Source organism: Physcomitrium patens, chromosome 5 (genome assembly GCF_059467195.1).
Source record: "Physcomitrium patens ecotype Gransden chromosome 5, ASM5946719v1, whole genome shotgun sequence".
NCBI lineage: Eukaryota > Viridiplantae > Streptophyta > Bryopsida > Funariales > Funariaceae > Physcomitrium > Physcomitrium patens.
In genome coordinates this window covers 14,831,154-14,845,245 of record NC_143414.1, presented here as the reverse complement: position 1 = coordinate 14,845,245, position 14,092 = coordinate 14,831,154, and the positions used below count along the sequence as shown (strand labels likewise).

The 14,092-nt window shown below is 29.7% G+C and overlaps 1 protein-coding gene across 2 annotated transcripts; it reads left to right on the top strand.

Annotated features, from left to right (window-relative positions):
* The first annotated feature begins 2,499 nt into the window (after positions 1-2,499).
* On the top strand, positions 2,500-4,511 carry LOC112282227 (uncharacterized). Of its 2 annotated transcripts, none has more exons than XM_090250623.1 (2): positions 2,500-2,572; positions 2,891-4,511. In XM_090250623.1, the coding sequence occupies exon 2, from the start codon at positions 2,949-2,951 to the stop codon at positions 3,504-3,506; it is 558 nt and encodes a 185-aa protein (XP_090106749.1). In that variant the 5' UTR covers positions 2,500-2,572; positions 2,891-2,948; the 3' UTR covers positions 3,507-4,511. The 2 variants fall into 2 exon arrangements, with proteins under 2 accessions (XP_090106749.1, XP_024375377.1); XM_024519609.3 differs by having other exon boundaries at positions 2,526-2,770.
* Positions 4,512-14,092: the final 9,581 nt, after the last annotated feature.

Sequence of the window (14,092 nt, the reverse complement as noted above, 5' to 3'; positions counted from 1 at the left end):
CAACACAACTTACAATGTTTGTGCTTAAACAACTATACAAATGGTTTTATGTGGATCTTAAAAATATCTAGTTATACAACATATATAAGACTTGGATATAAATATCCTCTATGTTTTCAATAGATATGGTCTATGTAGATGCTTTTGGCTTGCTCTTAATATTTAAAAAATTATATTTGATTGTAAAATTATATTTATATTATCTTAATTATATATGCTTATTTTTAAGACTTTTTAGCTTTTTTTTTTTTGTTATAGATTATTTTTGAAATTGAAATTGATATATGGTTTTTCTTTAATTTATTATTTTTATAGTTAGCAAGAATAGCATGTTGATGTAAAAATTGTTTTTGGATCCAACTCATGTAATGTATTCTAATTCTTTCCAATTAAATTTTAAGATTATGGAGTAAAAGTAAGAATAAATAAAAGAGTGAAAGAGATGATTGTCAATAAAGACAACAATGTTTAAGTTATTTCAATTCCAAAGAAGAGAATTATATTAAAGATAACTAGATCTTGAAAGAAAAAAAATTTGAAGACTTTGGTGAAGATTAAAGATGAAGAAAATAACAACATCCATTGATGGATTGATTTTGAAGTAATCTAGTTTATTACACTTTATAGAAAGGTGGAACTTAAATTTATCTACAATAATATATATATATATATATATATATATATATATATATATATATATATAGCAAATAAAGCAATTTAAAATCTAATATATTGAAATTTTTTTCAAAAAAGTTTTTAAATCAAAGGTTTGATCTAATTGAGATTTGGAAGCCTTTATCTTTGCTGCATACTATCTAGGCTCCATATGTCTTTTTCTTTTTTCCTCCCAAAAATAAATAAAAAAATACATTGATGTAGAGATTTGAACCTTGGTTTAATTTGAATATTAGTTAGATTTAAGTCAAAGTGATTATTTTTTCAATAGTTATATCTTTTTTTATTTTTTTTAGTAATAAACCTTAATATTTATTTATATTTTTATCAAATACAATTATTTACAATCTTTTAGTATTGTATTCTCATTCTTTTTCCACATAACTTTTGAAGGTCTTATCAATGTCAAATAAATATTATATACATAGGATTTAATATATAAATGGATCTCAATGTCTAAATAATTTTTATTCATCCCAAATTCAATGAGAAATATAAGGCATGTCAAAAGAAATTTCAAAAGAAATTCAAAAATACAAAAAAATAAATTTTTTAAGACCATTTTTAGTATTAACCATTATTAAAGTAAGTTCTACAAAGCTATGGACATATAACTGTATCAGACCAACTAAAGATGAATCATGTTTTAGCTTCAACAAATAAAAGAAGAAAAACTTCCACCAATTCTTCACTTGTGATGAATAATTTATCACAATCAACAACTATGCCTATGACACCATCAACTTCCTTGAAATCAAAAAATAAAAAAAACTTTCATAAAAAGTATTAATATTTTTTAAAAAATAGAAAAATAGTAAATACTTAATAATAGAATCTTAAAGAATAAATATACTATTAGATAGGATAGACTTATTATTTGATTATCTATTCAATAAAATATAGTATTATAATATTAATTTTAATATAAATTTGCATTGTGTCTTTTAAATTGAATGGTTGATTAGTTTGCTTAATTTGCTTTATAAATGTTTTTAGCCAAGACCTCATGGATTTGTATTGCATCTATCAAAATTTCTTTTTTTATTTTTATTTTTTAGTCTTTTCTTATTGATCATTTTTATTTTTAAAAGATTAAATTTTTTTTGTTTCAACTTTTTCATAACTTTCACATCAAAAAAATATTATTTCTTCTTAAGGATTTTTTTTAATTATTTTATTTTCTTCAATAATAATACAAGTGCACAAAGAAACATATCAATTCTGTTATGAAAATTTTATTCCTTAGTGGGTCACGAGGTAGTTAACTCCAATCTGGTCCCAGTATGGCAGCAAAGAGTAGCAGTTCCTTACTGTTTGATACTGAGCAGGCTCTTTGAGCACTTTGTAGAGCCTGTGGTCACTGTTGGGTTAAGAAACAAGCTAGAGGCTATTGTGGGATTTCTAAAGAGGCTGAAGTCCTAAAACATAATATTAAGGATCCCAAACAATTACATAAATTTGTGAAACCCATTCATTCCAGATGAAGGTTTCAAAAAGTAAACAGAATCAAAACGAAAATTACTATCAGAGTTTTGCATGTTCAATTTGCAGATTCTATTCTTCATGAATTCCTCCCTGTCCGTCAGTGAGAAAGCTGCCGAATACTGGTTGAAACGTGGCAAGAGTAGTCGACAATTTCCTTTCAATGCAAAGCACCATTTCAATTACTCTTGAAAATGCTCCAACTATTCTCAGTGCTATTCGAGGTTCACAGTCTGACACCGTGGCGTGCTCGCCCTGACTGAACTGCATTATTGCTGCATGGGCCCTCCCATTCTCGTACATGTCTCAACTGTGCACTGCGTTTAAAGACTTTCGTTGATTCTCACCCCTCTTGTGTGCGCTTCACACCGTCGTCCCCAAACGTGTAAGCGGCGACCTAGTTCTTCTAATACAAGTTTGCTTTTGCCACCAACATCTTACGTCTCTTCTTTATTCATTTCCTAGGCTGGATTTTGAGTGCATATTGTCGGATTAGTAGCGGCTCTCGAAGGGTGCATGTTGTGTGTCTGGAGTCTGTGAGTTTGCTTTCAAGCGAGATCTGTTACATGTCCATAGAAATAAACGTGAATCCGCAAGTCGCAGGAGAAAAAAGGTGATCCGCTTTACTGTTCAATGTGAAAAGCGTGATTCTGTCTGCTGTGTCGCTTGACCAGGTGTGCTTAGCAGATCCATATCATCTGTCGCTTACTTGAAGTGTTTTTGTGTGCGACAGGAAAGCATTGTTAATTGAATCCGACGACAACAAAGTTTGCAATTTCGGCGTTTGCTTGATGAAGCAAGGGCGTCTGGAAGAAGCTGAAGCCGTTCTTCAGAGAGTGACCGTAGCGTGTAGTGGCATTCGGTGGGCATCAGATTCTCATCTTAAATCCTATGAGCGCGCTCAGGATTTGTTAAAAGAGTTAGAGTCCTCCATAGGGTTGAAGGGATCTCATGATGATATTCTACAACAGTTGAGCTCATTTACCATTTCAGGTTGTAACACAGATGTGAGTGCTCATGACTCAACCTTGTGGCAACCTCAGCCAGCCATGCCACGTCAACCTCGTCGTGCCTCACGGTCTGCTCTGGAACAAGTTTCTCAGTCTAATATTGACCCGTCTATGTCTGGTGCCTTTATAGCTACTTCAAGATTTGGCCCTGCGCATCATACCAGACTGGAGATGGCCGGGAGCTATAGAACACAGTCTTGGCTGCAAGATGGTAGCTGCTCTGGAAGTTCCAGTGGTTGGGATGAAGATGATTTCGATGACGCATCTCCTGATGAATGCTCTATCAGATTTTTAAGGGTATCTGCACAAGTTTATCAGTTCCAACCCCACTGCTACTGAGAACGAGGAGATGCAATGTCATGTTGAGACCAGCTTGGGATGGAAGGTGAACGTGAAGCTCACAAATCTTTTCCTGTCACAACGGCGACCCCGCCAGCATGTGATATGGCATCAATTACTGGAGCTCAATCTTGTATCCCAGTTGCAAAGCCAACACAATCCCTCTCGTCGAAGCTTTCTAGGATGCTAATTAAAAAGTTTTTAGATATTGCTAAACCTCTTCCTTACCAGCACTCAAACTCAAGGGACGTTCCCTCACATCACAGTGACGTTGAGAAACAGAGTACTATCAAAGTTGAGGAGGAAAAGAGTATTTGGGATTTACTGGACTTCACTTTCAACCTGATGACCTCGACTTTGGTCGTGCCAGCAACAGGTTTGAGACCAATGATGAAATTCAGGACTCTTCTTTTAATCGTGAATTTGCAGAAAGAATTACTTTCATTTAACGACGTTTTTGCCTTAGAGATAAATATGAGGCGGCAACGAAGATTCCTGGTCGTACGCTTTTCTAGTGATCACTCTACCTAAGACCTTTCAGATGTGGGACTAGTCTCATCTGTGAATGACCAGCAACCGCAAATCACAGCCACACTTTTACATCAGCACTTGAGAACGCTATTGCAGGGGCGGTGGAGCAAGTTCTACATGTTAGATAAATGAAAGACAGGCTGCTCACGCTATACTCATGAGGTAAAAAGACTGGTATATCTCATTGCAGATTTTGTTTTCAGTAACATTGGATGTAATCTTTGAGAGCAATGTGGGAGAGTTAGAGCACAGTTGAAACGATGCGCAAGCGATTGTTGGCGATGTTGAGAAACACAGTAGGTGTATGCTCAGTTACGTGGAGAGGCAGAGCAGCTTATCACCTCGAGTGCAAAGCACCAAACCGTCTCTACGCATCGCAAACAGGTCCATTAGTTTCATGTGACTCATTGTTCTTCACAAACGCCATGTATATAATTGAGTTGGAGATGATTTAAAGAGACGATGAGTGACGATGAGCCTGTCTTTGGATCTATCAACATTTTCCCATCTCTTTTGACGTGTTCTGAGGATATTTTCCAAATGGTCAGAACCAGTTTATTAGAAGAAAGCTTTGAACCCTTCACTCACTCAAGATACAAACAAAGGCTACTAAAACTCGTGTGCTAGCTCTGCTGATTGTCAGAGCTGACGCCTGGGTTTTCATGTCTTGCAAAATAGCGCTTGAGGATGTGCATTGGTCGGTGTGGCTGATTTTCGGTGTGGCTGCCTATGCCTGGCATTTCCTGTTTACTGAGAGAGCATGCACAAGTAACTACCCAAATGCCAGTCCATGTGCACCACTCCCAACGCCTCCTCTCAACCTCCAAAGATGTGAGGTACTTAGGTTATAAATAGTTAAGTTTTCTCCGTTTTCAGAAGTGCGCAACTTGTTCTATTGTTTTACAAATTTTTACGTCACACATATAAGCTTGATACAATCAATAAAATCAAACCAACCCACTAAGTGAATATGCATTCCTGCTAGTAGATGGTCCAACTTCTCTGCAATCGCTGGGTATATATAGTGACGATTGAATCAGCTAATCCCATCCGTAAACAAGCCCACGCCCCTTCGAATAAACTGGCTTTAGGAATGTCTTTCCTCAGATATTCATAATTTTCTATGCACTCAATCAAATAGTCTGTATCAATGAACCAGCTCAGCTTGGGACACCTTGGTTAAGCCAGCTTCATGTTAAAAAGAGTATCAGCCCACATGTGTACCTTTTCTAAAGCTGCTCCTATACTGGCACATTTGTAAACGCATCAAAAGTGGGTGTGAGGTGCTCATCGCCAAGACTCAGGGTTCCAGCAAACAAGAAATGCCAGCCACACCAAAAATTTATTGAAGAGTATTTACTGAAGAGCTGCAGATCAGGGTTCAGATTTAGTAAACTGAAGGTCACGGAGGTCCTCTCGCAATTCTTGATGTTTTTGTGATTAGGTTCACACTGTTGGGGTTGGGGTTGATGGTCTGATGTGGTTTTGGACAAACGCAGAGAGTGTTTATCGAGTTTGAGATTATCTTGTGCTAATGTGCCTTTTTCATGTATCTGAAGGAGCTCGATTGTAAATTTTGTTCTCTTCGCTAGGTATACCAAAAGATGGAGGCGACGTCGTTGTTGAGGTCGTGGTGGGTTGGAGAAGCAACCAACTCTTCTCCTTTGGATGGTGGAACGAAGCCAGGTGACATTGAAAAGGTACAGTGCTATCATATTTACAAATCGTCCATGTGTGGAGAAATTAGGAATAACAATTTGATTTGATGGATATTGTAAGTAGTAGTTTGGAGATTGTATAAATAATTTTGGTCATTCTTAAATGCAATTATTAGATAAAAAATTATAAACTCTAAGCTTTTTTAAAACTTTTGATGGTATAGACTAGTGGAGTGTATAAACTAAGTAAGCCTAAGCCTCCAAGGAAAGTTGAAGTGGAGATTGTGTTCATCTATGGATTACAATTATATGAGCATAGCAATACATATTGGACAACTTGGATAGGTGGGAAAGGTTGCAAAGAGTTTGTTGGCCAATAGAACCATTGACACAAATACAAGTATTCTTACAAGAACATTTTATGAGCAACAATATTGTTTAAAGTTTACTTTAAATTCAAAGGAATTTCGATAAGATCCTTCTCCTATACCTATCTTGTTTCTTATGCAATACAATCAAAAACTCATCTTATAATCCATAAATTATTCTTTGAAATTCCAACTCATTCTTTATTTTAAAAAACTCTCTTTTAAATCTTTGTAAACTTCAGTCAATACTCTTGTTCTAGAAAACACTTGTATTAAACCAAAAAATATAAAATTCTAATTAATTAAAGTTGATGGAATAAATATATAAAAAATAAAGAGTGAATATAATACCTTTTTGTAGAAAAAAGAATGTACCTATTAATAAAAAAAATAGAATAGATGATATAACAAAACTTTAAATACATCAAATAAAAATTAAATTTACAAACAATTACACATTATTTAAAAAAAAATTATAATTGAATAAATTCTCTTGCATTTTTTTTTGAGTTGCTAGTAGGTACTTCTCATTCTTCTCATAGTTTATTGTCTTTTTGATGCTCTTCCTATATTCAATTCTCTCCTCAAAAAATCCACATATTTAAATACTATAATATTGATGTAACTACAAGGATAGAAGCCATTATACATTAAGATAATATATAATTCACCTACAGTATTTATTTATTTGACTTTTTTTCTTGTTATTTTATGATTTGTCCAACAATAGATTCAATACTTTATTCTAACAACTAAATGAGTGGAGAGAGAGTCCATGTATCAACTATCTATTAAATTAGAGTAAGAAAAGTTTTAAGTTATGGTCAATAATTTGTTTGGATAGAATGGTAGTTAAATGGATTTGGATTCTCTCAATCTATAGAGTACTTTAGAATAAGAGCCCCATGGAAATGAATATGCCTCATCGATATTAAGCATTACATTTTGTTTACTTTTGGATAACAAATAGAAATATTGTCTTCTTGAATCCAAGTACCCTTTGAAGACTAATGAGATCTTTGAAGATCTTTTTATTTTTTCTTTATTTTGGTTGGTTGTTTTTCCATTTTTTTGTTATCTACCTACTTATTCAATTGTAGATAGCAACAAGCACTAAAGAGTCTATTTTTTTATTTTATTTTTGTTATTTTTTTTGTTTTTTTGGTCATCCATTACTTTTTTTATTCACTTGTTCATAGGTATGAAGCTATTGCTGCCAGAGTGAGGGATGAACTTTGTCTACATAGCTCCTTGATCTAATAAGTTCCTTTGATCATGAGTTTTCTATTGAATTTTTTCTATGTTTCAGAGATTAATTTGTAGAGACAATAGAGACGGATTTTAATGAAAAGAAATAGTATTGTATATTTGCATATATTTGATAATATTTCTTAAATAAATAAATAAATAAATAAATAATCTTATTCAATTCAAAAAATTAAAAAAGTATTATGATTATGATTATTATTATAATTATAATCTGAAACTATAATTTTTTCAACATGCTTAGGTTATTTTAAGAAAATAAAAAAAGATTTTTTTTATTGAGTGCAAGTATCTTTAGTACTTCAAGTTCAAAAACCATAGCTTATGAATTGTTATTGTTGAAAGTATTAAAAATAGCTAGAACTTTTTATAATATTTACTATAATTTATAATAAATATTGTAACTATAGTATTTGGAATATAGTAGAAAAAAATTGTTTACTCAAAAATTAGAGGGTTTGGAATTAGAATAAACAAATTATAGCCGTTTGATATTAAGGTTTCTTTAAAAACACATTGAGGATACAAAGAATTGTACGATTTCTTTTGAAAATTAAAAGATGCAGCTACAAGGATGATTTTAAGACCTACATCTTTTATAAAAGAATTATTATATTTAGAGTTTGTATGAAGGAATTATAGAGAGTTGAAGATAGTAAATGTAATTCAAAGGCATAAAGTAAACCATTTTGTTGATAGTAATGGTTGGAGCCATATCTTGAGTTTTTGGATGAATTTTTGGCTCAAATTTTTCAAAAGTATGAGCTATTGTGTTAAAAAGCTATATACCACTTTTAGTAGCATTTGAGCTTTTAATTTGTGAGATATGAAGAAATTTTCATGCAAGTGTATATAAACAAGGATTTGAAGCTATTGCTAGGATTTTGGCGATATCTCAAGATCTGTAACAAATTTATAGTTGAAATTTGTTGTAGTAGTTGTTTGAAGTATATAAGTATTTTTTGTAAATTTTGAGGCTATTTGTATGGTTCGATTGAGAGATATGAGCCATTGAAATTCGGAAAAAATTCACTTTAAGAATATATAAAGGTTTTAAATATTTTTATCATATTTTGGATGTTCTTTGGTACTTAGGGCTTATGTATTGATGTAATTGCCCTTAAAGGGATAATATTATATATGAACTTGGTACTTTTATATCTTGAGACTTGATTGAGTAATTAGTGGCAACCAAAAGCCCAACGCTTTCTTGAGGCAAAGTCTCTCTACCTCAAGAATGGTTGTTTATTGAAAAAATTTCAAGATGGCAAACTTGAAATTTGATGGCCATGTCTAGAGAAAATGTGTTTTATTTCTAAGAAGGGATATTTTAAATAAATTTTGCTAAAAGGTTTTTTTTATAAAATTTAAATATACAATATTTGCACTTTTAGTACCTCGGAGTTTGATCAACTATGGAGATGTGTGTGCCAATAGTTATTACCTTTCAACTACCATTCTATATAGGCATGAGATTTTGGTTCTTATAAAGAATCATAAAATTATTGAAAAAATCTTTCTTGTGATAAATACTTTATATCAGATTGCAATTTGTCCTTTCATTATATTTAATTTTGTATCGTCTATCACATAGATTTACGTTTCTCTCTGGCATGGAAAATTGAGACATCCATGATCTACATTATTTTGGAATATAATTCTATGTATATTTGGACATAATTTAAGACCTAGTGATGCAAATTCTATCAAATTATGTCATGCATATGTGCAAGGCAAGATGATTGCTTGGCCTTCAATTTGAAAACTCCCATGAATGTTACTACCAATGCTTGAAAGATTGAATAGTAATATTTGTGGTCCCATTAATCCAATATTTGGATCATTTTGTTATTTTTTATTTTTTGTTAATGCATTCGATAAAGAATCACATGTTTCATTTTTATCAACTTGAAACATGGTATTTGCCAATCTTATATCTATGCTTATTTATTTTTGGGCATATTTTCTTAAGTATCCTATCAAAATATTATGTATAGATAATATAAAAGAATTTGCATCAAAGTTTTTTGAAGACTATTATACTATAATATGGATTGAATTGACATATTATGTTCCATATGAGTATGCTCAAAATGGACCTATAGAATCATTTACAACTCATTACTTGTCCACTCCTTCTTCAAGCAAATTTACCTGTATCTATATAGGGTCATGTAATTTTACATGTTGCAACATTAGTACGCCTTTGTCTTTCTTGTCTTCAAAATTATTACACTATAAGAGTTCATTTTAAGTTGTGTTTTTAATGTATCTCACATGTGGGTGTTAAGTTGTTGTATTTAGATTTTAGTACCAAAACTTCAATGACATACCATTAGAGCTCATCAACAAGGAGGCATATATGTTGGTTTTGATTCACCAAGTATTATTTGTATTGCTAATCTATATGCTGGTACATTATTATGTGCACATTTTTAAAATTGTTGTTTTAAAGAGAATGTATTCTTATCTCTTTCAAGAAGAGTATTTAATCAACAAAGAATTAGAATACTTACATTTGGAGTACTAAAAATATTTACAATAAATCTTGATCTTAAAACATCTTTAGTTGAAATTGAAGTTGTCAAGATTTTGTATCTAATACAAATATTAGATGAAATATTTGATGGCTTCAATGATGTGCCTTACATTACAAGAATTTTCATTAATAAGGCTCAGAATGCACCTGTTTAGATTGCAATATGACTAACTGATATACCTCAAGTTATAACATTAAAAACTAAAAGGACTTGTAGAGCAAATAAGTAATCATGTAAGAAGAAGGCTATAACATTTATTGATTCTGGTATTGTTTTTGTAGAAGTTCCTACTAAATCTGCAAGACCATGAGTTAATAATAATATATCCATGTAAATTATATCTTTACCTTATGTAATAAAAAATCTTAAAAATAGGAAGAATAAAACCAAGTTGAGTACAAAGTTATTTATTCTTTATTGTACTAGAAATAAAATTTTGAATAAACTATCTATTTCAATAGATAAATCATTTGCATGCATGATTATAAAAGCCCTTTATTACAAGGAAGAAGATCTTGAATCTCAAACCATTAAGAAAATTATGCATCACTCTGATTGATTAAAATAGAAAACTGCCATAAAGGAAGAGTGTGCCTCTTTGTGTAAGAAAAAAGTCTTTGGTTTAATTGTGAAAACTCTTACATCTTGCTTTGTAGGATATAAGATGATATTACTACACAAGTGAGATACTAAAGGTCAAATAACTTGCTATAAAGTTTGTCTTATTGCCGAAGGATTTATCCAACAATTTGGCATTGATTATAAATCCATATATTTTCCAATCATGGATTCAATTACATTCCAATATATTATTGGAATGGGAGTTCATGCCACCTTTGAGATACAACATGGATTTAATAACTCATAGATGTAATAACTGCGTATCTATATGGTTCTTTTGATGCAGATATTTATATGAATGTTCCACCTAATTTAGAAATAAGAATTACAAATGGATATGCTCTAAGACGATATTTTAGTATTAAATTTCATAAGGCTTTATATACTCTAAAATAATCTAGATGCATATAATATCACCATCTTTAAGATTATTTAAATAAAAAAAAATTATAATTGATCTATTAATCCTTTGTTTGATTATTAAATAAGATAAAATTAGTTTTTTAATCGTCTATATATATATATATTGATAATCTTAATCTAATGAATAGTAGATCTACATACACTGCAGTTACTAACTTAGTTGTCTATGACTTTGAAATGAAAATGCTAGGGAAAACAACTTTCTACATTGGTCTTTAGATTATGCATCTCACAAATGATAGCATTTTTCTCTATCAATTAATTTATTTCTAATATCTTATTTGTCTCTTCTTTCAACTTTACTCCAGTAATTTTTATCTCTTCAAAGTTATATTCATCATTTTTTAAAATACACAAGTTATATAAATATAAGGAAGTAGTAAAAATATTAATAATATTTTAAAGAGACATATCAATTCTATTCAATAAAATATACTATTTTCTTTTTAATATTCTAAAAATAATTTTTAATAATGTTTTTTGATTAAATAAAATTTTAATATATTTTTTTTAAATAATAAATAAAACCATGATCTTTTAGAATAAAAAATATTAGCAATGAATCCAAAAGGGAGAAAAAAAAAACTTTCATAGTCTTATTTTTAATTTTAGATTTCTAGAATAATATATAATTATGAATTTGACCACACCATCAAAAATCATAGTTCTAAAAACTTCATTTTGCATCAATAATTCTTTAGAATAATATCAAAGACATAAATTTCAAAGAACTAAAAAATCAATAAATTCTTGTATCATTCAAAAAGACTAAAAAGTCACTCAAAAAGAATATAATATTAAATTAGAATAATTATTACCAAAGACAAGAAGACTAAAAAGTCTTGAAACAAAACTAAGGATTAGAATGGCATTGATAACAATGAAAAAGACTTCACACTTGCTTCCATATATATTATCTAACTAAAAGTTGTATGACAACATTGTATAAGATCTCCAACATATGTTCAATTTATACGACATGTATTTTAACTTGTAAGTGAGCTTTCATGAGTGCCACATTGTTAGCTTGTACTATAAGCTACTCACATATGCGAAATATAGTTAACTTGTTGGCCAAATTTTTAACCTACTAATCAACTTTAAATATGTATAAAATCAAATATGCATCTTTGAAACTTTGCCACAAAATAATATTAAATCTACCTATATTTTCCTTTGATTTAGTATTTTTTTATCTAAGAAAATATATATGTCTATGATATTATTCCTTATTTCTAGGGAAAAATTCTACAAGTAACACTCATCATATGTTAAAGAAGTTGAAAGTGCAGTGAATTGTATTTGCTACATACTCTGATCTTTGTTCCATTTGAAGATGCTTCATAGGTTTTTTTAGCCACCAATAGTATCCTATACTAAGACTAAAAGACCACCCTATTATTTAATCATTATTAAGGTCTTTGAAACTCTTTTCAAATAAAACATTTAAAATATTGTCAAGAATTGTTTCTATCTCTAATAAAATCACCAAACATTGAAAGTCTCTTCCAAGGTTGTCATATCAAATGTGTTACCATCTATTTCAAGTAAAATATGCCATTCTTAAGAATCTTCATATCTATTGTTTTGCTTTAAAGGCTGTGACAATTATAATATCTCTTTTGATAGGTCAAAAAATGAAAGCTCTTGAGTTGAATTTATTGATTATTGATTTTCTATCTTTTTAGCACCACAAATACTCAAAAATTATAGATAAAAATAAAAGCTAGAATGATATCTTCTTTGAACCTTGTTTTTTTTATAGGAAAGATTTATTATTCATTATCTTAATTTTGATAGATTTCATTGATGAAAAGTATCAACCATCTTTATTGGCTCTCATGTACATTCATTAATATTATATCTATACTAATAAATAAGATATTTCATCCTATTTTGATGCCACCCTGAATCTAAGACTTCTACTTCAAATTTTTGATTATTATCTACTTCTACAAGAAGAAGTGGCATTTGTCTTTTTTCCAAAATATTTACTATCTTATATGGTTTAAGAAGAGATACATAGAATATGGAATGGATTTTTATAGATTTTAGTAGATGTAATTAGTAAGCAATTAGATTGATTTGTTTATAAATACAAAATAATCCAAGTCTACAATAATCCAACTTATCACATGGACAATTAATCTTCATATTGGAACAAAGTAATCATACCTTATTACCAACATATAATTGAAGTTGTTTTTTGTGATAAGCATCTACATTGGTCTTTTGTTGTTCTTGAGCTTCTTTTAATTGTGCCTTTATTATTACATATAGCTCAAATAAATAATTTTATAAATATTTTATCATAAGATTATTATTTTTTGCAAAGTCAAAAGCATCAAATCATAGATGATAACCATAATTACCAAAAAAAAAGGTGTTTGTTGCATAAAAAAATTTATCATGTTATTATAAGCAAACTTTTCTAATATCAAAAGAATTGTTCAATCACTTTATTGATAGTTGATAGTACACTTTAAATACTATTCCAAATCTTAGTTTACTTGCTTTATTTGTTCATTAGATTAAAGATAAAAAATTGAGGATAACTTCATGTCTATATTTAAAATCTCAAAAATAATTTTTTAAAATTCTAATACAAATTACATCCCTCTATCCAATATAATATCTTTGGCCAATCTGTGATAGTGATAGATATTAAAAAAAACTTAAGTTATTTCTTCATTTGTGGTAAATCTTGAATATGGTACAAAATAAGTTATTTTAATAAAATAGTCTAATATTATAAATATAGAATTATAAGAATTTGAAACTAGAAGATCTATGATAAAATCTATAAAAATAAAAATAAAAATAAAAACCATAATTTCTTTGGAATAAGTAATGGCTAAAGAAGTCTATAAGGTTGATTACAAAGAATTTCTGATCTTAAACAAATGTTACATGATTGTACAAAGACTTTGACTGCCATCTATATTTGAGGCTATTAAGAATCTTTTGATATTAGCTCCAAAATCTTATTGTATTTAATGTATTTGGTTGCTAGAAAGTCATAATGAGCTTAAAGAATACATAATTGTGATTTGTATTTTGGAATATATAATCATTCTTTAAAATAAAATAGATTATTTTTAAACTCAAACTTTGAAGTATCATGAGACTTAAAAGAATTTTTAACATCATAAACAAGAAGATTAGAGGATGTATTCAAT